Here is a 22,599-nt window from a genome sequence, read left to right as displayed (position 1 = left end):
AAAAGTCCTTACATATATGTTCAACTCAGACTGGAATACCCTATCTCGAGAATGAAGCTCCAAAAGATTAGACGTCAGCCAAGGAAATAATGTATCTCTGTACAAAGAATGTGTGCTTTAAAACATTACCACATGACATAGAATCATTACTTGAATACCAGCCTGTTATTTATCAAGTAGATAAATAGTGCCATTGCCCAGAGAGGGGCGCTATATGACATGACACGTTCTTTGCATATTTATTCGTAGTGTTCAAAACGGCTATGCCTAATATTAATTTGAATAGTCAATTAAAATGAATAACAGGGTTATGTAGACATGTTTCTTTTTAAAGGTTACCTATTATCAAGCTGTCCGCGGGGTCTTAAAAAGTATTAAAAGTTGATAAATCAATTTAGCGAAAATGAAGGCTATTAAAAAGTATTAAACGGCATTTTCCAAGGTATTACATTTTGTAGCTTGTTTTCAATAAGTATATAAATTGTCGAAAGAGGTTGTATTCTACAGTCTGCCTGAATGTAATCATGGCGTAGGTGTGTAGTGTGATTCTGTGTAGTTTATTTATGGATTTTACGTCATCTGAACAGGACATCGCACGCTAACTGCTTGATAGCGCGCGAAGGTCCGTTTACGCCGGTTGCTAAACAACATCGCTATGGGGAAATGCAAATCTGCGTCCAAATGGTTGGAAGATAAGGAGAAAGGATAATCAGTACTGTATATAGTCAATGTGAGGTAAAGTGTGTTGCCAGTGGCGATGAGGTCTTAAAATGTATGGAAAGGGTCTTAAAAGGTATTACATTTGACTTCAAGATTCCTGCATATACCCTGATTATGAAAAATCCACTTTTTCATGTCTTTTCTACATCAACATGTGTCCCCTCTGTGTAAAGAGACTGAAAGTTTCAGGAAAAAAGATTCTCTCACTTTTTGTCCTGATCCATCTATATAAAAACCTGTCTGAAAATGAGCTGATCAGATTTTGGCCACTTTATGTCATAACGATTTGTTGGCTTGTGTAACCATTAGCCAATCACCAACCAAGGTAGAAAGTTACACGAATTGACTGATCTTTTATTTTGAAGGAGAAAACTGACCAGCCGGAGCTTCCGGTAAAGCGCAAAAAAGTCTGCTTTTAACATCAACGCACTGTTTGTAGTCACTTGACGTCTCTGAGGAACAAGGTAGTGAAGAAATAAGGAGAAAGAGTGAAGTGGAGAGAATTAGAAACAAGGATGCATTTCAAAGTACGTGCTGCAACAAAAGAAGACTGCAAAGAAATATCGAGAATGATATTGGTGAGGTTTGTTTGTTTTTTCATTGTTTGTGTGTTTGTTTTGAAAGCGTGAGTGGAATATAACTGAATGACCACCATTGTCTCTGTTTTTCTCTTATATATTTCTCTTTATTTGTTCATATATCCTCTTTTTTTAAATCCATTAATTGGTATTATCTCAAGGATTTTCTTGGAGCTAATGAATGTTGAAACCTTATATGTAATTAAATTATAAGCCAAAAAATTATACAAAAAAGAAAATGGTGCGGTTTGGTTTGTTAAACTGACATAACAATGGGGTTCTGCTTTGCAGTGCCTAATGTAATACACCTGGGGCCGTATTCACAAAACATTTTATCTTACCGCTAGGAGTGCTCCTAACTCGCGCTAAAACATTTTACGTAGGAGCTTTTTCTTAAAAGTTATTCACAAAGCCGCTGAGACCTACTCATACTAAGGATAAATCACTAAGAGTGAACTAAGAGTGACGCGCCGTTGCTATGGATTACGTCGATTCTCGTGCATGAGTTTAGCAGCGGTCAGTACGATGATTGGTTGTTCAGAGCAGGCGGTCTCGGTGAAACTCATCCGCAACATCTCTCAAACGAGCCCACTAAATCACCGAAAAACAAGGAAATAGCCTAGGCTAGAAATGTATTCCTATCAAATAGTTATGGACAGTGCAGTTAGCAGAATACACGCATGATGACAGGTTTGTGCAGACCACGATAATGACGTTGTATATGCACGTTAAAGAGAGAGAGCAAACAATACAAATACGTAAATTGCATTAAATCAAGGAGGCAATTAAAAGCACCCTGCAAACTATTATCCAATGAGCATATTTCCAGCACTTAAACACTTTCAATAACAGCCCATACCGCCGTTCAAGTCCCCCTATCATGATGAATGAAAACAATCTGCGTGTTGATGGAATGTACTTTCTTTCTATTGAAGAACACGTCCTCATCTTTTGATGGCGCAATTATTTTTATGTGCGTCCCGTCAATAGCACCGACCACACCGGGCATACCTGCAATTGCCATGAAGTTGTCTTTGATCCTGTGTAGTTGTTGATTGTCCAAAGGAAACCGGATAAACTGTTGGATGATATGTGGTCTAGAGAGCGCGTTGATGGTTTGGTTTATGGCACGGCTGACTGATGGTTGCGATATTCCTAAATCGTCGGTATTGCAAAGTTGCATTTTCCCTGTTGCTAAATATCGTAGTGTTGCCAAACATTTTATTTCCGGACTAATCGGGTTATTCCTGTTAGTCGGGGATGTTATTGCATCCCGCACTAATTCCACAACAAGTTTGATACCCTCACGATTTAGCCTATATCTCTTGATCAATTCACAGTCTTCCATTGTCTCCAAAACATTTCGTCTCGCAGCCATTTTCAGATTCTTTGTGAATAGGTCTTACTGAGTTAGGAGTCCTCTCGAGGACTTTTAAGCTCTCCTAAACTTAGGTGCTACTTTTAGGCCTAAAATACTTTGTGAATTGCTCTTAGTGAATACAATTAGGAGTCCTAAATGTAAGACTGACACGCCCATTATGTTTAGGAGTTTCTCCTAAATTCGCCAGTTAGGAGCTACCTTTAGCCCTAAGATCCTTTGTGAATAAGGCCCCTGATCTAAACATTGTGTCAATGTTTTTGTAATGTTAATTTAAAGTTTTTACGGTTACTTTTTATACTTGTCAAAGGAACAGGACAACATTACACCATAGACTAAAATGATTGACAGTTGACACATAAAATGTGTTTTTAACACCCTTTTTCTCAGGAGTTTGTGGTTTATGAAAAAATGCCTGAAGAAGTGCAAACATCTCAAAAAGGTAATGCTCCTAATAAGTGACGAAAAATATACAGTAAGAAAGACAAGACGAACTTTAAACAGTGTCACACACCCATGCTAAAGTGTGTTGAACACTGATGGCTTGTTGACACCATTGTTAAATCTTACAATTAACGTACTATAGCGTATCAATGTCTGAAAAAGCTCTATCGTAACACCATACAGTTATTACAAGTGGTACTGGGTTAGAATCTTTGTGTGACAATCTGAGGTGTTCAATGTGCAGTGCTAGTTAGTTATTTAGCCGGCAAAAAGTGAAGCAAGACTTTGCAACTGGACAAAGATAACTAGGACTGTGTACACAGGGTTTAACTGATGTGTAGAGACTATACTAAAGGTATCTGGTTTAGTTTTTGCCCACTAATGGCGCAGTAGAGCAGTGCGGGCGTGTGGCGCAATGGACTTGTGCGTTGGTGTTCGGATCAGGGGGGTTCACAGGTTCAAACCCCACTGCAGTCAGCATGTCGTTGTGTCCCTGGGCAAGACACTTCACCCCAAATTGCTCCTGTGGTGATTGCCCACAGTATTGAATATGTACGTCGCTTTGGATAAAAGCGTCTAACATGTAATGTGTAGAAACTATACTTTTAAAGGTACCTGGTTGAGTTTCTGTCCACTAATGGCGCAGTAGAGCAGTGTTTTGGCGAGTGTCGCCGTTTTTTTATTAGTACAACGTAAATGCAGCATACATGTTTCAAGTATTGATGTGTTTGAATATTTGTTTGTCTCACTTGGATTCAGAGGAGTACTATTACCTTCTCTGTAAATAGGAAATGTTGCTATTTGAGTACATTTCTGTTTTTTTTACTTTAGATCTTGAGCGTGACGGTTTCTGCCAGGATCCTTTCTTTGAATGCCTCGTTGCAGAAGTGCCTGAGGAGAATAGATCTAAAGAAGGTAAAGTGTTCATTAAAGCCATTGTTATCTTTCCCTGTCAGCATGCTCCAAACTTAAACTCATAGTGTGCAGTAGAGAATTCAGACTGAGGAGTATATTTCCTCTTTATAAGCTTTTTCTGTTGCTTGTTTGTAATACATTTACATTTGTAATTCCAATTTCACTAGGGTTGTGATAAATATCACTCCCATCCCTGTTATTTGTTGCCATTTAAATGTTTCTGGAACTTCTCTTTTAATTGCTTGTTTCTTTTTGTCCCTGTAGGATTCACACTAGTCGGATATGCTGTTTACCTTTACAGTTCATGGAAGGGGCGGTCAGTATTTTTGGACAACCTGTATGTGATGGCAGAATTCAGAGGTAAATTATGTGTTGCGTAGATGTCAAGAAAACCTTGAAAAACACGAAGAGGCCCTTTTATGCTTTTTGGGGTTTTCCCTTTCCTGTAGTGTTATATAGGTTGTTGTGCATGTACATTGTCTTCAAAGGCTAAAATCTCAAAGTTCCATCAAGTGTCTCTCCCACACACTCTGAAACGGCCCCATTGGACTCCATTGTTTACTTATGTTACATAGTGACATCGCTATGTAACAGGTGGCTTATATTGGCTAGCACTCTAACACATTGTATGGGATAGGCTAAGGGGCGGGACAACTCTAAGCGGTTGACCAATCACAACAGAGCTGGGCAGCTTAACCTATAACTTTGTAAGCTTGTATACGAATGACGATAATTACAATTGAAATTAAAAATAATCATAGATAAAGAAAGTTATTTGTTTGTTTGTTTGTTTGTTTGTTGTTTGTTTGTTTCTTCTTTTTAACTAGCATGTAAACATGTCACAGTTAAAGGTAGGGTAGGTAAGAATGGAGAAACCAGCTCGAGTGCACTAGAATTTGAAAATACACAACCGAAAAAAATCTGCCCCTTCCTTCAGACTTCCTTACAGAGCCCCTCCTCCAACACACATGACCAATGAGGGCATGAGATAAGTTTGTTCACGAGATGGAAGGCTGACAGGCAGGTAGGCCATCCAATTATCTGCCGCGGGCCGGCTCAGATGATTGGTTGTGCTTTTTACAGCGCCACGGCTTCCACAGATGACATTTTTTTATGGATTTTTTGTCAAAGCACTTTATATATTCATTGCTATTGGGATGTTAAGAGCATTCCATGGAATATAACAAAAAGTGTTTCTGAAGTGAATTACCCTACCTTTAAGGAACAAAATGTGAACCTGCAAATAAGCATAATATGTAATCTTCAAACAATAACATGTCTTCTTTGCGCTGCAATTTCTTTATGCATTAAAATGTATTTATGACTCTGTTTCACCTTAATCTATAAATGTTTTCTAGGAAAGGGCATTGGCAAGGGTTTACTGTGCAAAGTCGCTAGTACAGCTGAAGATAGACTAGAAAGGGGAGAGAGTGAGAAATCATGCAGGAGGAATCAGCCTCTGTACACGGGCGATTGCTCTATAACACATGTGTCAAACTCAAGGCCCGGGGGCCAAATCAGGCCCTTGGTGGATTTAATTTCGGCCCGCAGGATAATTTCTAATTACTATTAGATCTGGCCCGCCGGTATATTGCACGCACACCTTCACTCCATCCTGACGGTCTCCTCAGGTCAGAGCCTGACCCCAAACATTGATGACCTTGCACCCAAGATGAGATGCCAAGTATCTGAACTAGCATCACAGAGCAGCACACTGAGTTTAATGGATGTTTCCTTCTGCACTTTCTCTCTCACGACAACAGGGCATGTTTGGTTTTCTCTTTGAGGGGAATAGTTTTTTTGAAGCTGTTGTTGGCCTGTGGAAAAATGTAATCATAAGAAATGACTCTGGAAAAGCTGCAGATAGAGCCATAAGAAATGAATGCAACTGATTATTTAATGTTTAAAGTTGTTTTTATAGGCAATAATTTAAGCTTTGTTAGTTCCAGGTTTAATATGTGCAATGAGTTCATTTCAATAAGTTTTGCAATAAACATTGAACCAGTCCGGCCCTCGACTAGTTTTTTTTATTTTGGCCCATCTGTGTATTTGAGTTTGACACCCCTGCTCTATAAGGATGTGTTTCTTGGCCTCTAAAGCATAGTCTTCTTTTCAAATTGTCCTGTTTGATGAAGGAGACTGTTCTGTTTCCTCAGATGGGGAAGAAGAAGCAGTGTGTGCTGATGAAGTTTATTGTCTCAGACTGGAATACCCCGTCCAGAGACTTCTACGCTGCTAAAGGCGCTCAGGACATCAAAGACAGCCAAGGCTGGCACTTCACATGTTTTGATAAACAACACCTGGACAACTTGGCCAATGAAGCTCCACAAGATTAGAAGTCAGCCAAGGAAATAAATGTATCTTGGTACAAACAATGTGTTTGGTTATAAAACATTACCAATTTAAACTTCACAACCTGGGACCTCACCACCTTTTTTTTCTTGTGGTTCATCATCATTATGTAATATGTTACATATTTACAAAAACCTGTGTGTAATCTTTATGCTTTTAATTAAACAACCTACCTCTGACCTTCCTTCATTTCACAGTTATTTCATCTAAATCCAATCCTAGCTATAACACCATGTCAATCCATTAGGTGGCATGTTTAACCATCTCAATATTTGTATTTACAACTCAGTGAGTAGACAGTCAGGGAGTGATGAGGATAGGTCTTATTTGTGAGTATTTGCCCTCCCTGTTTAAATAAGTCAGGAGATGATTATGTCCAAGCCAGCCCTGTAACTCTAAATGTCCTTTAATTTGATGTGAACTAGTTTGATCTTTTAATTAATACAACTATCTTTTCATGAAATATGTAGGAACTCATAATCTCCCAGGAAAATTATAATGATTTTATGCAATCATTCTCCGGAAATATATTTATTCACGTGTAAAATATACTAAAATCCACAGGTTCAATTCTGTTACTCAAGTGTTTTGGTTCGAGAGTCTAATTCAAATCGATTCTCACTTTGTGCAGATTTACAATATTACCAATACATTTTGATAGATTTGAGATCATTTTACTTTGGTGTATAATTACTTGAATACCAGCCTGTTTATTTAGAGTTGATAAATAGTGCAATTTCCCAGAGAGGAGCGCTATATGGCATGACATGTAATGATGGTCCATTTAACACTTTCTTTGTAGATTTCTTCGTAGTGTGCAAAACGTAAATGCCTAATATTATTTGAATAGCCTATTCAAATTAATAGCAGGGTAATGTAGACATGTGTTCCCCCCAAATCTTACACGAATTGACTGATCTTTTATTCTGAAGGATCAAACCAAACTGACCCGCCGGAACTTCCAGTTTAGCGCACAATCAGTTTTTAACATCAACGCGGTTACTGTTTATAGTCACTTGACGTCTGTCTCTGAGGAACAAGATAGTGGAGAAGTCAGGATAAAGAGTGAATTGTAGAGAATTAGAACCAAAGATGCATTTCAAAGCGCGGCCTGCAACAAAAGAAGACTGCAAAGAAATATCGAGGATGATATTGGTGAGGTTTGTGTTGTTGAGCTGACATGTTGCTTTACTGTACCTAATGTAATAAACCTGACTTCACTGTGTGTTGAAACCATAACTTTAGGTTGAACGTCTTATTTGTTAAATGAAAGAGCCTCACGCCATTTATTGTATACATATTGACACATAAAGTGTGGTTTTAACCCCCTTTTTCTCAGGAATTGGCGGTTTATGAAAAAATGCCCGACCAAGTGAAGATATCCCATGAAGGTAATGCTCCTCATAATGTATTGGACAAACACACCAAGTGATGGCAATCGATAATTAAAACAAATGCTGTGTTTTTCCTACTCTGGACATCAATGTCTGTGAAAGAGCTCTATAGTACCAGCATATCAGTTATTATGAGTGCTACTGGGTTTGCATGTTGAAGTGTGACCTTGTCTAAAGTGCAGTGGTGGAAAGTAACTACGTACATTTACTCAAGTACTGCACTTAAGTACACATTTGAGGGTACTTGTGCTTAACTGGAGTATTTTTATTTTTTACTTCTTACTGTACTACATTTTGGCCCCTACAATTATTTTACAGATGTATTTACTAGTAACTTTATAAATAAAGATATTGACACACAATGCTTTTTTTTAATATAGATTAAACCATCCAACATTATATTTAAGTTCACAAAAACCACAAGTGGTACCAGAAAATTATTGGCAGCAACTTTGCTTTGAAATAATTAAGAGTTTTTCCTGCAAGACCTTTTACTCCTAGTACATTTTTCTAATCGTACCTTCACACTTTTATTTAAGGTACATTCTCGATGCAGTACTTTTAGTTCAAATTGAGTATGATAACAGTGTGGTATTATTACTTTTAATAAAGTAAAGAATCTGAATACTTTTTCCACCACTGTCTAAAGTGTAGACTACAGTGTCCGTTATTATAGCCTGAAATAGGAAATGCAAGACTTTGCAACGAGACAAAGATAAACAGGTTTGCATTAATCAGTAACTGTATTACAGTGAGTTTGGACCTTCGGGATCAGGAGTGCATGGCACTGATTTCTTTCCACTTTTCCAACATTGTTTGTCATGCAAGCTGAGTTTCTGTATGAGTTACTCCTAATCCAAGCTGTCTCCCTTTATAACGGTTTAAAGTTGAGTTGTAAGTCATTGAGGGTCTGTTTAGAAAGCAGCGGTGAACATAAACGCAGCAACCAGACAGTACAAAGTGTGACTATGACGTGTACAATACAAACCAGGGTTGAGTTTTTGAACACTAGTGTAGTTGTACATAGATTTCTACTGGTGTTGGAAGAAGTACTAGTTTACTTAAGTAAAAGTACTTGTTTGTTTGTTTGTTTACTTTAGAACTGGAGCGGGACGGTTTCTGCCAGAATCCTTTCTTTGAATGCCTCGTTGCAGAAGTGCCTGAGGAGAATAAATCTAAAGATGGTAAAGTGTCGATCAAAGCCATGGTTATCTCCCCCCGTCAGCATGCTTCAAACTTATAGGCATCTAGCACAGATAATAAAAAGTCAATAATGATTTTTTTTTAAATGCAAAACCAGAAAACAATGCTCTTATTTGCCGCCATTTCAATGTTTCTGTAACTCTTTCTGCTTGTCTCTGTTCCTTTTTGTCCATGTAGGATTCACAGTAGTTGGATACGCGCTTTACTTTTACACTTACAGTACATGGAAGGGGCCGACAGTGTTTTTGGAGGACTTATACGTGATGCCAGAATTCAGAGGTAAACTATGTGTACTTCTCACAAATACGTTTTACTGTCTTCGTCTTGCGATTTCTGTTTCATTGATTTGGTGAATGTTTTGTTTTATTTACCTTTTACAGGAAATGGATTTGGAAAGGGTTTACTTTGCAAAGTTGCTAAGGTAAGAATGTGCTTTCTTAAAAGATTATTTTTGATTATTACAGCTTAACATTGACAGGAAAGGGAGAGAGTGAGAGGACGACATGCGGTAAAGACTCCCATACATTTGACACACGTTGAGCTAATGGGGCACACCAAGGATGTTTGTTGGCCTCTAAAGCACATTTAAAGAAAAACATTTCCAGTGTGATGAAGAAGAAGATGGCTGTTCTGTTTCTCAGGTGGGGAAGGAGAAGCAGTGTGTGCGGCTGCAGTTATCAGTGCTGGACTGGAATACCCCGTCCAGAGACTTCTACGCTGCTAAAGGCGCTCAGGACCTCACAGACAGCGAAGGATGGCACTTTATACGCTTTGACGGACAAAACCTGGACAATTTAGCCAATGAGGCTCCAAAAGATTAAATATCTGCCGTGGAAAAAATTGATATTGTTCTGAAAACATTTCACTTTCAAACAGTGCCAAATTAAGCTTCACTAAACCTGGAACCCCACCTCCTTGTTTTCTCCTGGTTTAACAATCATGAAAACAAATCTTGTTTCTTATTTACACAACCTACATGAAATCTATATAATTGTAAAACTCATTATTTTATTAAAGTACCTGCATGGATAATCTTTGTCTCCTTTCAGTGAAGAATGCTGATTTTGTGTGCATTTACATTATACTATCAGGGTTCTTACGGTCATTAAAAAAACCTGGAAAAGTCATGGACATTCAAAATGCTAATTCCAGGCCCTGGAAAAGTTATGGAAAACAATATTTTCCCCAAAGTTTTAGAAAAGTCATGGAAATGTAACTAAAGTTGCATCAAATATAATTTATATTTTATCTAATCGCCAAAATAGTAATACTATAATGATATTAAATACTGTATCGTATAGCAATGAAACGAAAAATGCCATTTAACTGACGAGGTGTTTTGCTGGTGAGAGATGTTAATTGCTTTAGCGTGTAGAAGCTAGTACGCCTGCTATTTGATTTGTTTTAGAGAGGCTCAACATGTTTCATATGCAGACCTTATTTTCCTGTTCTATGTTAAAATAAACCATTTTCAGTGGTACCGCTGAGAAAGAGTAATTTTCTTGGTCATGGAAAATGAGGTAAAGGTCATGGAGAAGTCATGGAAAATCATCGGTAAAAAAGTGTATGAACCCTGTACTATATATTCTGTATATATATTTCGGGACCCCCTTGAAAACGAGATGGTGCATCTCAAGGGGTTTATCCCAATCAATAAAATGTCCATATATACCCTAAATATGTTTGCAACCTTAAAAACAAACACTCATTTTTCATATTCACAAAAACCTGCACATAATCAAACTACCACCTTTCAGTGCAAAGTGCTAAAAACCTATTTGCAACTTTCATATCAATATTTGTGAATGAGTGGAAAAAACTGAATATTGCCTTAATCAGGAAATTAGACATAGTGATCTAGTCCTGAGATTATTCCCTAATCTATTTAGTGTCGGTGACGTTGGTCAAAGATTGTGATCAGTTTCCCAACAACACTGGTATTTCACCAATCAATCCTAGGTGTAACACCAAGTCACTCCAGTAGGTGGCGTATTTAACGAACTGAATATGGAAAAATATGTATTTACTGTAGGCATAATATGTGTCATGACTACAATATTAGCTGTATTCTTTTTTTAGTCAAAGGAGACGATTGCAAACAAGCTTTGTAACCCAAAACACATGAACTAGTTTAATTGTTGTATTAATATAACTATCTTTTCATGAAATATGTTGGAAATCACGATCTCCAAGGAACATTTTATATGGTTTTATGCAATCAGTTACTAGAAATATTATACTATAAAACTATAAAACATACTTAAAATCCACAGTAACAAATGCAGAATTACCCAATGTATGACATTACATTTAAAAAAATAAACCTTTATAATGAATAAAGTCATTTACATTTGTGTTTCTCAAATGTTCTGGTTCAGAGGTGGGATTCAAAATAAAATCACACTGTGACTGGAAACACCCACCAGAGTTGACCTGAGAGGAGAGCTTATTGAGCTCTGTGTTTTTAGAGACAAATGATTGACCAGAAAACCTGAGACAGATTTGAGGATACATTACAAAGGATAATTCTTTATACACTAACTGACTACACAATTGTAAAACGGTTAAAGGTGGTCCATTGATTACATATATCTAACTTGAATTTATCCATAGTCCTACTAAAAAGTGATAAAAAAGAAATTAAAAACCATAGAATCTGTAAACCTGAGTAAAATGACATAGTATACATGTCCTAATGTCAGACAATCAGATTCGTCATGGTATATTTATCAGCATATGATAATTGATCCATGCAATCATTATAACAAAGCTGGATAGTACAATTCAGGTACAGCAAAATGTAGCTTTAAAAGGTTTGCATTAAAAAAAATCAAATCAATAAAACATCTTCAACTCCTAAACATTGATTATGATCACTGACAAGACTTAAATGTTGACTTGAATTACATCAACACATTTCACACAACTGTATTAGGTTAGTTGAAAGGAATAATATTAAGTTGCATCTAATATTTTTTCATTTAAACTTCATATTATTGCTTTCAACTAACCTTTTACATTCTTATCAAAAGTGTTTTCCGCTGTCATGGTCTGGTGAACTGGTCAAGTCAACTCTCAGACATAAGCATTTCTTCCATAGTTGCTGGGGGCAGACTGAGTCGCCGCCCCAGCCGACAGCACGTGTCCTCTGGAGGATGGTTGGTATGGATATTGTCTGAAACACAAGACAAGTTTCAGTACTATGCACCATTTCTACTTGTTGGGGAAATACTGAATGTCCTCTTCCAATATCAGAGTAACATGATAACAAAGGTATCCCAACTGTAGCTGTGTCCATGACAGGATGTTTGATTACCTAGAACAGTGGTTCCCAACCTAGGGGCGCGCCACGCCTCAGATGATTTGAGGCCAAATATCATATTTAGATTTTATTTTCATTTTTTATTTTTTATATAATTGTAACGCAATACATGATTGTCACTAAAAGCCTTGTCTCTACATTACAATAAGATATACAAAATAATTGATTAATTAATTTGAATAAAAAGTCAGGTTAGTAGCTATTACAGGCATAACAAGACAGCAATGTATAAGTCTTTCTTTAATAGAAATGTTTCTTCTGCCCGTAAAGTGTCCAAACCAGGCTTGTCTGGATAAGCGCATTTTTAAAACATAGTCATTGTCCATACCGGTTTCAGTTGGATTATTTGTCACAGTTGCTCCGATCAGATCGGTCTCCTCCATTTTGTAGATTATTTACAATTTTTTGAATCCACATAAACACATCGGCAAAATCCGGCTTACTTTGAGCATGTGTTTTAAAACCACTGACCTAGAAGAGCATCAGGACTGTTTGAGGCATATGATAGCTATGTGATTAACATGATGATTCAGCCTCTATGGAGAGAGACATATGACAAGCATGCTCATTTCTGACGTGGAGCTAATCTGAAGTAAACATTGAATACTGCTTTCTATTCCTCCATCTTGTGACTGTGTAACTGCCTCTCTTGGATATCAGCATGTGAAGGACACTGTTCAGGAACTAGTTGATGCTCTGTATGTGATGACTACTTCCATTCTGGAGAGGATCACAGATACATGGATCCTGATGTTGAAGCTCAAGCCGGTGACGACGAGTGATATTTTTCTAACACTAGACACACTCAATGCCAAAAGTTTGCTCAACACATACTCACATTTTTTCGTTGGGATCGTTGACTTTGCAAGCACACAACAGGCATGCTCCTCCACAAATGGCGAGTGTGCCTGAAGACCAGCCGATATACAGGCCCTCTCCGATCTCATACCTGCGACACAATAAGAGTGAAAACATTAGATATTGAGCCACTCTTCCCAACGTAGTGATGCAGAATGTATTTACTCACTTTGTCCCTGGATAAAACTGATCAAAGAACTGCTGCGTGATGTTGGCTGCGTACCAAGAAATGGCAATCATGGTGCAAATCCCTTCACAAAACAAAACATTGTTTACTTTAGACAAGCGGGGTGTATTCTTGATGAATACAAAGCACACAGCTACGATAACATGAACAACCTTTTTTAGTGCTCGAGTCATTTTAAGATTCGATTTGAGCAAAAAAATGAAAGCCATGTTGGGAACATCAGTCCCAATTCATGCAATGGTGGATACATTTGGAGAGCTAGATTTTTTAAAGTAAGAAACTGAAAAACCAAGCTCAATCTTTCCAAGTCCTTCAGATGAAATAGGTAGCAGCACCACCTGAAAAAGTCAGCGTTATCTAACAAGAAAGTTGCTAAGTTGGCCCCACTGTCAGCACCTCCCCCTGAAGCCACTCAAAAAGATCATAATGAAATGTTAAAACGTTGTCTTTGGGTACTTTATTCATTGATTTCGGTCAGGATGTGAGGACTATTTCCCATCTTATCTTAAAAAGCATTAACCCATTCCATCCAATATTATACAATTATTAAGAAACCTGCGATGGTAGACGTCAGCTTTATATCCACATTACAAAATACTTCAACTTGACTAATTGCAAGAGTTTTTTGCTCGGGACACAAAGTACTCTGAGATTACCAGTGTCCGCTCACTGCATTCATTTATGTTCTTAACATAGTGGGACTTATTCTCACAATCCAAATACCTTTGTTAATGGCAGGTAATGCAGGTTTGGATAACCTTTTGAACTGGTGAGCCACTTACTGATCGCTTGTCTTCTGTACACAGAGAGATGGGTGCCAGAGGTGATTGACCTTTCTGGGTGTTTGTGTGTGTGTGTGTGTGTGTGTGTGTGTGTTTATGTGTGTGTGTGTGTGTGTGTGTGTGTGTGTGTGTGTGTGTGTGTGTGTGTGTGTGTGTGTGTGTGTGTGTGTGTGTGTGTGTGTGTGTGTGTGTGTGTGTGTGTGTGTGTGTTCTCCAGTGGGCTATTTTTTTCCTCAGTCATTTTAAAGTACTACGCGGGGACCTTTCTTCATTACCCAAATATATTTCAAGAAACCAAACATTTCCATCGGTTGCATCGCTATTCCCATCCATCCATAAGTCTTTACCCTGTAGTAAAAAGAAGACCTCCTCCAATGGCTGCGATCCTCCCCTTCAGACGTAGTTTTCCTCCTCCTATCCTTGAGCACTTCATTCCTACGAGAGTGCCACGAGGCCAAATGTCCCGAACACGATGGCAGTGATCATGAGCGCCCGGGAGGCCTGAATGTACCCTGTGTGCAAACATAAAGAAAAACACCCATAATGTGGACTTGTATCAACATCACAATTGTTTCCTATTGTGTTAAAAACTCAAGTTGTAGACACAGTAATGACGTTTATTGATACAACAGTACTTGTCGCGAGTGGCTCACTAATGGTTACCCTGGTCCTTTGAGCACATGCAGAACCTTCTAACAAACATAAGGATGTTCTTCAATCCATCCAAACATCCATCGTATTCCAAATGATGGGATATGTTTGTAGATGTTAATGCCTCTGTAGATTCAGTGAGTTGATTCTTGCTTCCTTGAAGGGGAGCCATGCAGCAACTTTTTGAAAACTTAATTCCAACAAACAGAAGTATGTGTGATTGGAAAAGCATGTACTGGGATGTTCACTCCAGGGCTCATGACTAGGACTAGGCATCCAGTTTCACGTTTCATGTGCTAAACATCCCTGGTCTCTTGTATCACTTTGCTAAATGCCTTTACTGGTGGTTTTCGTTAACAGTGTCCAACGGATTCACAAAGATTTTATTAATTTACGAGTCTATTAATGCGGGTTCACGGTGGCTGTGCTTGCTTATCTTCCCTCTCATTTTATTATATCTTATTACCCATTTTGAATACAGATTATGGCCAGTACAGTAGAACTCTCCTAAAGGTACACTACAAAGCTGTCTATGAAAACAGAGGAAAGTAAGGACAGCCGTTTCTCTACTGGTGAGTTTGATCCGGTGGTATAAGATTCAACATGTCAACTCTGTTTTTAATCTGTTCATCATAACCTGTTACAAAAGCCACTTCTCCCCACACAACTTGTACTGCTTTATGAGTAAGGTCTTGCTCATTGGCTACGTGGCAATCCTGATTCAGAATCCTGACTCCTTGAGTAGGTGGATTAGCATTAAAGCCAGATAAGTACTAATAGACGCTAATAAATAAATAATATTATATTGGCCACGTACCATTTAGTGCGAGCAAAGATGGAAAATCCCTGCAGTTGTGAACTCCCGTAGAGTCAGTTGCACAGGACATCCATAGGTTTTCATAGATGGTTGATGTAGTGATAACATTACCATCCACTGAAGAAACCTTCCAGTATCGGTTTGGAATTGCGATCCCAACCATCAGCCAGGCCAGAAACCCCAGGAGGAAGGCCAAAGCTTCAACTGTGGAATTCATACTCGCTAGTTTCCTTTATCCGACCAATGTAGAGTTATCCCAAATAGGAGAAAAGAATACAAACGTTGACTTCCAGATATCTTCCTCCGCAAACGTGTGGATTTGTCGACCCCAAAGTCCCAAAGTGCCAGACCCATTCCCACCAACCCAGATGATAACGAAAGCCACAAATTAATGATTCATCCCAAATAGACCACTTATGATTTCCCCATTTATTCTCAGCTCTATTGAAGCTATTCAAAGACTCCAAATGTTTACCCAAGTCAAGTTTCAACAACCTTTAAACCTGCGTCTGTAGACTCCCAGCTATTTGTCACCTTTTGACGTTTCCTTTGAACACTCTGTCAATAATTTCAAAATGTTATTGATTCGAGTCACGTTTTTTGCTCCTCATGTTACCCAGTTTCCGAGGGATGATGGGTAGGTGAGTGGTGTTGGGTTAGGGTGAAGGTGCATCACACCCAGAGATGGCAAAAGCACACACATCCTTTACTCAAGTAGAAGTACAGATACTCGTGTTTAAAAATACTCTGGTAAAAGTAGAAGTACTGACTAAACTTCTTTACTCAAGTCAAAGTAAAGAGGCTTTGAAATGTACTTCAGTAAAAAGTACCCATAACTAGCAGCTGTTTTAAAGAGTACCTGACCTCCCTTTATATTAATAGAACAATAATGTCATTGTTAGCTAATGAATGTTTCCATGCTGAACAACGGCAGCATGACAACGTTTTCATTGGTCCCTCTTCTTTAGAGAAGACCAGGAAATGATGGATACACGGATCGTGTTCAAATCAATAGGCACGCAATGACTCTAAATAATAATGATCACGCCACCAAACACACATTCAAACTAAAGGAACCAGCCTGTTTGAAAATGTAGGAAGTAGAAAGTATAGGTATTTGAGTTCAAAATGTAAGAAGTAGAAAGTACAGGTATTTGAATTCAAAATGTAAGAAGTAGAAAGTACAGGTATTTGTGTTCAACATGTAAGAAGTATTAAGTAAAGAGTTGTCAGAAAAATAAGTAGTGGAGTAAAGTACTGATTTATTTGTACTCCACTTCCCACCTCTGCTCACCACACACCCAGAACCAGATGTTCCCCAGCTGATAAACCTGTTCTAACAACTGAGCCCAGGAGACGTGAGATATTAGTTAACAAATGAAACGTTGTTTGTCCGCTATCAGGCCTTTATCGTCATAGTGATGTCTTTAGGCCACACAAACAAAAAAAAGTTGACGGCTTGACTAAACTGCTAAATAAGCAAAATAAAATATGCAATTACCACTTAATACGGTAAGACTCATTGGTACGCTCTTGTACAATGTAAGGATATCCTAATTTTGTATTATTGAAAATGTATTCATGCAATAATATACATGTAATCAAGTACAATCCATATTGCTAAGTGGATGTCGATTCCTCTTATTCAACCTAAAAAAATATATACAATTCAAGCTCCACGAACGAGCTAATTATGTATTAGTATTATGCAGCTGCTGTTGTAGATAACACCTCCAGTATAGCATTATATATGTTAATAATCTGAAGTAGGGCTTTCTGATTCTGTATGTTAAGTTTATATACATTTTTTAACAAAGGAAAGTTGTGCTACGATTGTAATATCATGTATATAAAGCAATTTTTCTCTAAGTATGACGTAGATTTGAGAATGCACAGTCAGCTATTACATAAAGCTGATTAATCAAAAACTGAAAGCATATCTATAGAACCTAAAATACATTATTATTAATTACAGTCACATTTCTTCTTCTTTTCGTACAGCAGTTACAACACAAGTGACAGCTGATAGAAAGTCACATTTTCTCACTTACCTGGAAGAGCGAAAAGAGATGGAAAGTCCCGGCAGTTATAGATTCCCGTCGAATCACTTGCACAAGACATCCAGAGGTTCTCATAGATTGTGGAGGTTGTAATTACGCTGCCCTCTGTTGAGGATTCTTTCCAATACTGATCTTCCAGTGATATGAAAATCATTATCCAGCCTGCAAAACCTAGGAAAAGTGCTATAAGCTCGATGATCCCTTGCATCTTGAAAGTGATTGTCTATTAATAATTAGCAAACCTAATAAATAATGCTTGTGCGAGGAGCTCTATTCGCAACTGTATCTGATATACATTTTGGAAGTGTGAGAACTGACTCAGGGTTTCCCCCCCCCCCCCCCCCCCCCCCCCCCCCCTCATGTACTCAAACCTGGGCTAATTTGAACATTGATTTGTTGGTTGAAGCTACATTATAAGTTTTCAATCCCGCCCAAAATGGATGACATTTCACATGTTTGGAATATTACTATAGCGATGTAAATATACATTGAGGTTTTTTTCTCCCTCTCTTTTGATTGGCGGTGGAGGTAAGGTACAATCTTGTAAGACGTTTATCACGGCTTTGAATTTGCGGATCATTCGGCACTGATTGCTTTCATGTGAGGCAGTAAACATTACAATTCACTATCTTACATTGTTTTAAGAGGAACTGTAGTTTTAAATACATTATAATGCATTTCAATATACCCAATGAGACATTTTAAATGATATGATCTCAGTAAGTGATGATATTGTAGGTTTATGGGGGTCATTTTTTTGGGCTGCTCCCATCATCTTGTCCTCTCGCTTGGATCCCCCTCTTAAAAAAAAACGTAGCTTGTGTTTTTAGGGAGGTCATTTGAGGTTCTATCAGCAAATAGCATTGTTAAAATACTGAATATGAGGGCAGAGCAAACATGAAAGCTGGGGTATGGTGGGTGATTTATTGAAGGCAGAAAACGTATATTTCAGTACTGGTTAAGCATTAACAAAAATCTGCAGCGGGACAAAAGATGCATTGCTCTTTGTGAATACATTATTTGCTCTGGAGCGCATAGATTTAACCCTGATGAAATTCTGTGTTGAAATAGTAAAGATAGGCTGTTCAAACACACCCTAATAATGAATTACTCCACCCTATGCATTAAGTACATGGAAGCATGCCCAAATCTATAATATATATATATAAGTACTCATATGTGTACATTTCTCTAAGATGACTATAAAAAGTGAGTCCACCCTTGTTTATCCTTTGTTTGTGTCAAGCTATTTATATATGCGAAACTTCACCATTTACAGTCTATATCTTATCAAATGTGAATTCTGTTTTGCAGACCAGTAATCAGACGCACAGTTCAAAGTACCGTCATATACTTAAAGCATATTGAATAGACATTCAGGCTTTAAATCATAATCTTTTGTCTGTTAATATTTTATTTGCTTGCCCTTGCCTCAGTCTGTTGAACGATTTATTTGGTTGTGTCCCCGTTGACCTCCTCGCTCTAAAGGGAAAGTTCACTCAAATTTGTGTTAAAATCCAAAATGAAATGCACACTTTTATTGGGTGTTTTTCAATCTTTCAGTGATTTGATTTCACACATTAAGTTAGTACATGACTGTAGTTGACACTGACTGTTTAATGTACATTATTTGCTCATTTTAAATGTTGTTTGCTGTAAATTGGCCCCCTTTATTGTGTATATTCAACACACACAGTATTCAACATATCTTTCACTGTCATTATTTATACATTATTATTATTATTATTATTATTATTATTATTATTATTACATGTTACTTGATAGACGCTTTTACCCAAAGCGACTTACTTACTCAACACTGTGGACAATCCCCACATGAGCAATTTGGGGTGAAGTGTCTCAGGGACACAACGACATGCTGACTGCAGTGGGGTTTGAACCTGTGCTCCCCTGATTCAAAGTCCAGCACACTATTCACTGAGCCACAGCCCCCCTATACATTTTGCTTTTTTGTTTTGTTTTATTTTCAAATGTTGAGATGTTTTTATTTCATTCTTTACTTTCTAGTCTTTTTTTAAAATTATGTGAAATGAAAAAAAATAAAAATTTGGATCAGTAAATCTGATATCTTCTTCAGAGAATTTTTTTTATAATAATCATTAACGTGTTTCCATGTGTAGCTTTTTTTAAATCTTTATCTGCTGGTATTTTCCTGAGCCCCTGAGAGTCTGAGCTGGGAGTGGAGGCTGCTTTTTTTTATAAAGGGGGCAAGAGAGTTCTGGATGATATTGGGATCGTTTTGGGAGAGACACAAAACAAGTGTGAGGCAAGAGCAGGCAAAATGCAAACAGGTAAATACTTTGTTGGCAAAATTGTCAAAAACTTGCTGATGAGCAGGTGGCAGGGCAAAGAGAGAGAGAGAGAGATGGACACACAGGCAGGAAAACAAACACATACTGTACACACACTAACAGGGGTTTCAGGGACGGGCAGTGACAGCTTCAACATTTCGAATCCTTGATTTTATTTGTAATAGTGAGAGTTCAGCAGACACTGTAGTGATTGGCTGTGGTGCCATGATGCTGCAAAACATCGGTAACAATGACTGATGATATTAATCAGGAGTCAAGATTCAAGATGACTTTTATAGTTCAGAATATTATGTAACTGAACAAACCTGCACTTCTCCACTGAGCTAACTTTAGATTATGATTCATGTGTGGATTCAGTAATAAGCGCATAAAGCTGTATAAATAATGAGAGTTTTGCCTGACTTTGAACAGTTGTGTACTCTTTGTAGTCAAGTTTCGGTGAAGTCAATGTGTCATTACCTGGTTTCACACACACACACACACACACACACACACACACACACACACACACACACACACACACACCCACACACACACACACACACACACACACACACACACACACACACACACACACACACACACACACACACACACACACACACACACACACACACACACACACACACACACACACACACACACAGAATCACCATGGGTCCCCACAAATTATTTACTTAATTTCTCGCTTATCATGAAATTGTGTATCCATGGTGCCCAGAGGATGAACCCACATGATTTAAGTGATCCCCTGACTTATTCTCTAGCGCCACCATCAGGTTAACATTTTTTTTCTGTACGTGTTTAAGAACTAAATCCTGCAAATACTTATCACCCTCGGCTCCACTCTGAATTAAGTGCTGCTAATTAGAAAGTGTTAGCATGCTAAACTAATGTGCATTTGTTGACTGATATCCACCAAGAGGTGGATGTCGCAAGACGGCTTTCTTTTCCCGGATTTTGTTCATACATCTGATCAGACCCTTCGCGGTCAAATGCATCCCAGGATTCAATGCGCTCTGGTCACAAGTAGGCTACGTTTTGTTTTTGTAAATGACATCTCCCGGACTCAGCAGCAGTATGGGTGTTAAGCAGGCGGAGGAATATGCTGGTGGTGATCTTTCATGAATTGTTCAACAAAAAAAAAGGAAAAGCAACGTTTCTGGATTCTTTTTAACTTAGTTAGCCTACAAGTTAGCTTGTAGGCTAATGTGAGCTGTACAGCTTCTAGCCAGTTGCTAAATGGGAGTCTTCGGTAGTCCCAGCCTCTGTCGATCGTGTAGGCTGGGATTCTGACACATAAAGCATTGTTTTGTGAACAGGTTAGTTTACATGTTTCTACCCTCTTAATCTTGTTAAACAACAAATAATTTGTTCACGGTTGAAAATAACAAAACCATTCAGAAAAATGTGTTAAAATTGTGTTAAAATAAAACGGCCATTCTCAGATAGACTCACTTTTCTCGTTGCCAGTCAGCAGGGCCGTCCCTCCCTACAGGCCGATCATGCAGGCTGCGTGGGGCCTCACATACTGATAGAAATGTGTGTGTAGTTGTTGATACATTGCTGACAGAGGGAACTACATTTGAATACAGATTTAAGAAATATCAGTATTTGAGCATGTTATAAACATGTTTTGTCTTGGCTATATTACAATTATATTATAATAAAAATAATATAGTATTTATATTATTGAATTGATTATGATTATTATTATTTTTAGAAGTAGTTTATTTGCATTAATTATATTTTAATCTTTTTGAGGCTAGTATTCGGCAGGAAATGCAGACGTATTCACTAAACGATTAGTGAACGATATACATGCACATTTACCATTACCTCACTGTATAAAAAAGTAACTGTTGATAATAATAATAATAAACAGGAATTATATTTGCAAAGTATTTTGTTTCCAAAAAAAATTGTTTCACTCCTGTCAGTTGGGGGGGGGGGGCTCATCTCACAACGTCGCTTGGGGCCCCAAGTTGGCAAGGGACGGCCCTGCCAGTGAGACATACAGTATTCATGAGATTGGTATGTAATAAATATAATCACTTTTACTGCTTAATTGCTCTCCGTGTTAATTTAAGATTAACTAGACCTGAGATGCTAGCTGGTTTAATATTTACCCTAACAATAACCCAAGAGACTGAGCCAATCCAAATAAACAAGCACTGATTATTCCAGTTATTGTTTGACCAAAGTAAACACTTTTTAGTATCCTTATCTAAAATAGAGCATCTTAGACTGAACCACTTCCATAAACAGTATGATATAAACAGTTGTGGTTTAATGTACAAGCTGGAAATACAGTCTGATATATTGTATACTGCAGTTTCAAATTCACACAAGAATATCTGCAAAGGGCCAAAGGTGTCTTAATGACAATATTTATATGATAATGAAGATAATCTTTAACCATGAAACATACATCCTGTTCACGAGCACCTCTTTTCACCCTCTGTCTGAAACCAGAACCCAATGTATTCATTAACTTCAGCTAATTTGTTGAAAAGCGTCAAAGAAACACATTGATGTGGATAGTAAAAAAAAAGCGGACTCAAAACACATGTTGCTTTTCAAGCTTTTATTGATTGCTCTTCTA

The 22,599-nt window shown here is 37.8% G+C and overlaps 2 protein-coding genes and 1 pseudogene across 4 annotated transcripts; 2 read left to right on the top strand and 1 right to left on the bottom strand.

Annotated features, from left to right (window-relative positions):
• The first annotated feature begins 1,135 nt into the window (after nt 1-1,135).
• LOC307017693 (thialysine N-epsilon-acetyltransferase-like) lies at nt 1,136-10,016 on the top strand. 2 transcript variants are annotated; one of them, XM_079647395.1, is made up of 6 exons: nt 1,136-1,298; nt 7,727-7,778; nt 8,882-8,965; nt 9,162-9,263; nt 9,365-9,405; nt 9,626-10,016. In XM_079647395.1, exons 1-6 carry the CDS (start codon nt 1,236-1,238, stop codon nt 9,803-9,805), a joined length of 522 nt encoding a protein of 173 aa, XP_079503521.1. In that variant the 5' UTR covers nt 1,136-1,235; the 3' UTR covers nt 9,806-10,016. The 2 variants fall into 2 exon arrangements, with proteins under 2 accessions (XP_079503521.1, XP_079503520.1); XM_079647394.1 differs by lacking the exon at nt 1,136-1,298 and adding an exon at nt 7,348-7,542.
• On the top strand, nt 1,743-6,566 carry LOC307017694 (diamine acetyltransferase 1-like). Its single transcript, XM_079647396.1, has 4 exons — nt 1,743-3,118; nt 3,952-4,035; nt 4,300-4,395; nt 6,192-6,566. Exons 1-4 carry the CDS (start codon nt 3,088-3,090, stop codon nt 6,272-6,274), a joined length of 294 nt encoding a protein of 97 aa, XP_079503522.1. The 5' UTR covers nt 1,743-3,087; the 3' UTR covers nt 6,275-6,566.
• A 1,342-nt stretch (nt 10,017-11,358) lies between the features above and the next one.
• Nucleotides 11,359-17,872, bottom strand: LOC307019792 (claudin-15-like; annotated as a pseudogene). The gene is made up of 5 exons (XR_013810560.1): nt 17,653-17,872; nt 14,481-14,645; nt 13,334-13,415; nt 13,145-13,255; nt 11,359-12,159 (listed from the first exon to the last, which is right to left on the bottom strand). The product of XR_013810560.1 is annotated as a claudin-15-like (transcript).
• Nucleotides 17,873-22,599: the final 4,727 nt, after the last annotated feature.

This window comes from Notothenia rossii (genome assembly GCF_949606895.1).
Source record: "Notothenia rossii genome assembly, chromosome: 9".
In the NCBI taxonomy this organism is placed as follows: domain Eukaryota; kingdom Metazoa; phylum Chordata; class Actinopteri; order Perciformes; family Nototheniidae; genus Notothenia; species Notothenia rossii.
The sequence above is the reverse complement of the archived record's forward strand: the minus strand, read 5'-3'. Positions and strand labels throughout refer to the sequence as shown.

Bases quoted from the DNA above. Each gene is read 5' to 3' on its own strand.
- LOC307017693 (XM_079647395.1), top strand. From the start codon at position 1,236: ATGCATTTCAAAGTACGTGCTGCAACAAAAGAAGACTGCAAAGAAATA. The intron at 7,779-8,881 runs GTAATGCTCCTC...TGTTTACTTTAG, and splicing joins AGTGAAGATATCCCATGAAG to AACTGGAGCGGGACGGTTTC. The intron at 9,406-9,625 runs GTAAGAATGTGC...TCTGTTTCTCAG, and splicing joins TACTTTGCAAAGTTGCTAAG to GTGGGGAAGGAGAAGCAGTG.
- LOC307017694 (XM_079647396.1), top strand. From the start codon at position 3,088: ATGCCTGAAGAAGTGCAAACATCTCAAAAAG. The intron at 3,119-3,951 runs GTAATGCTCCTA...TTTTTACTTTAG, and splicing joins AGTGCAAACATCTCAAAAAG to ATCTTGAGCGTGACGGTTTC. The intron at 4,396-6,191 runs GTAAATTATGTG...CTGTTTCCTCAG, and splicing joins TGTGATGGCAGAATTCAGAG to ATGGGGAAGAAGAAGCAGTG.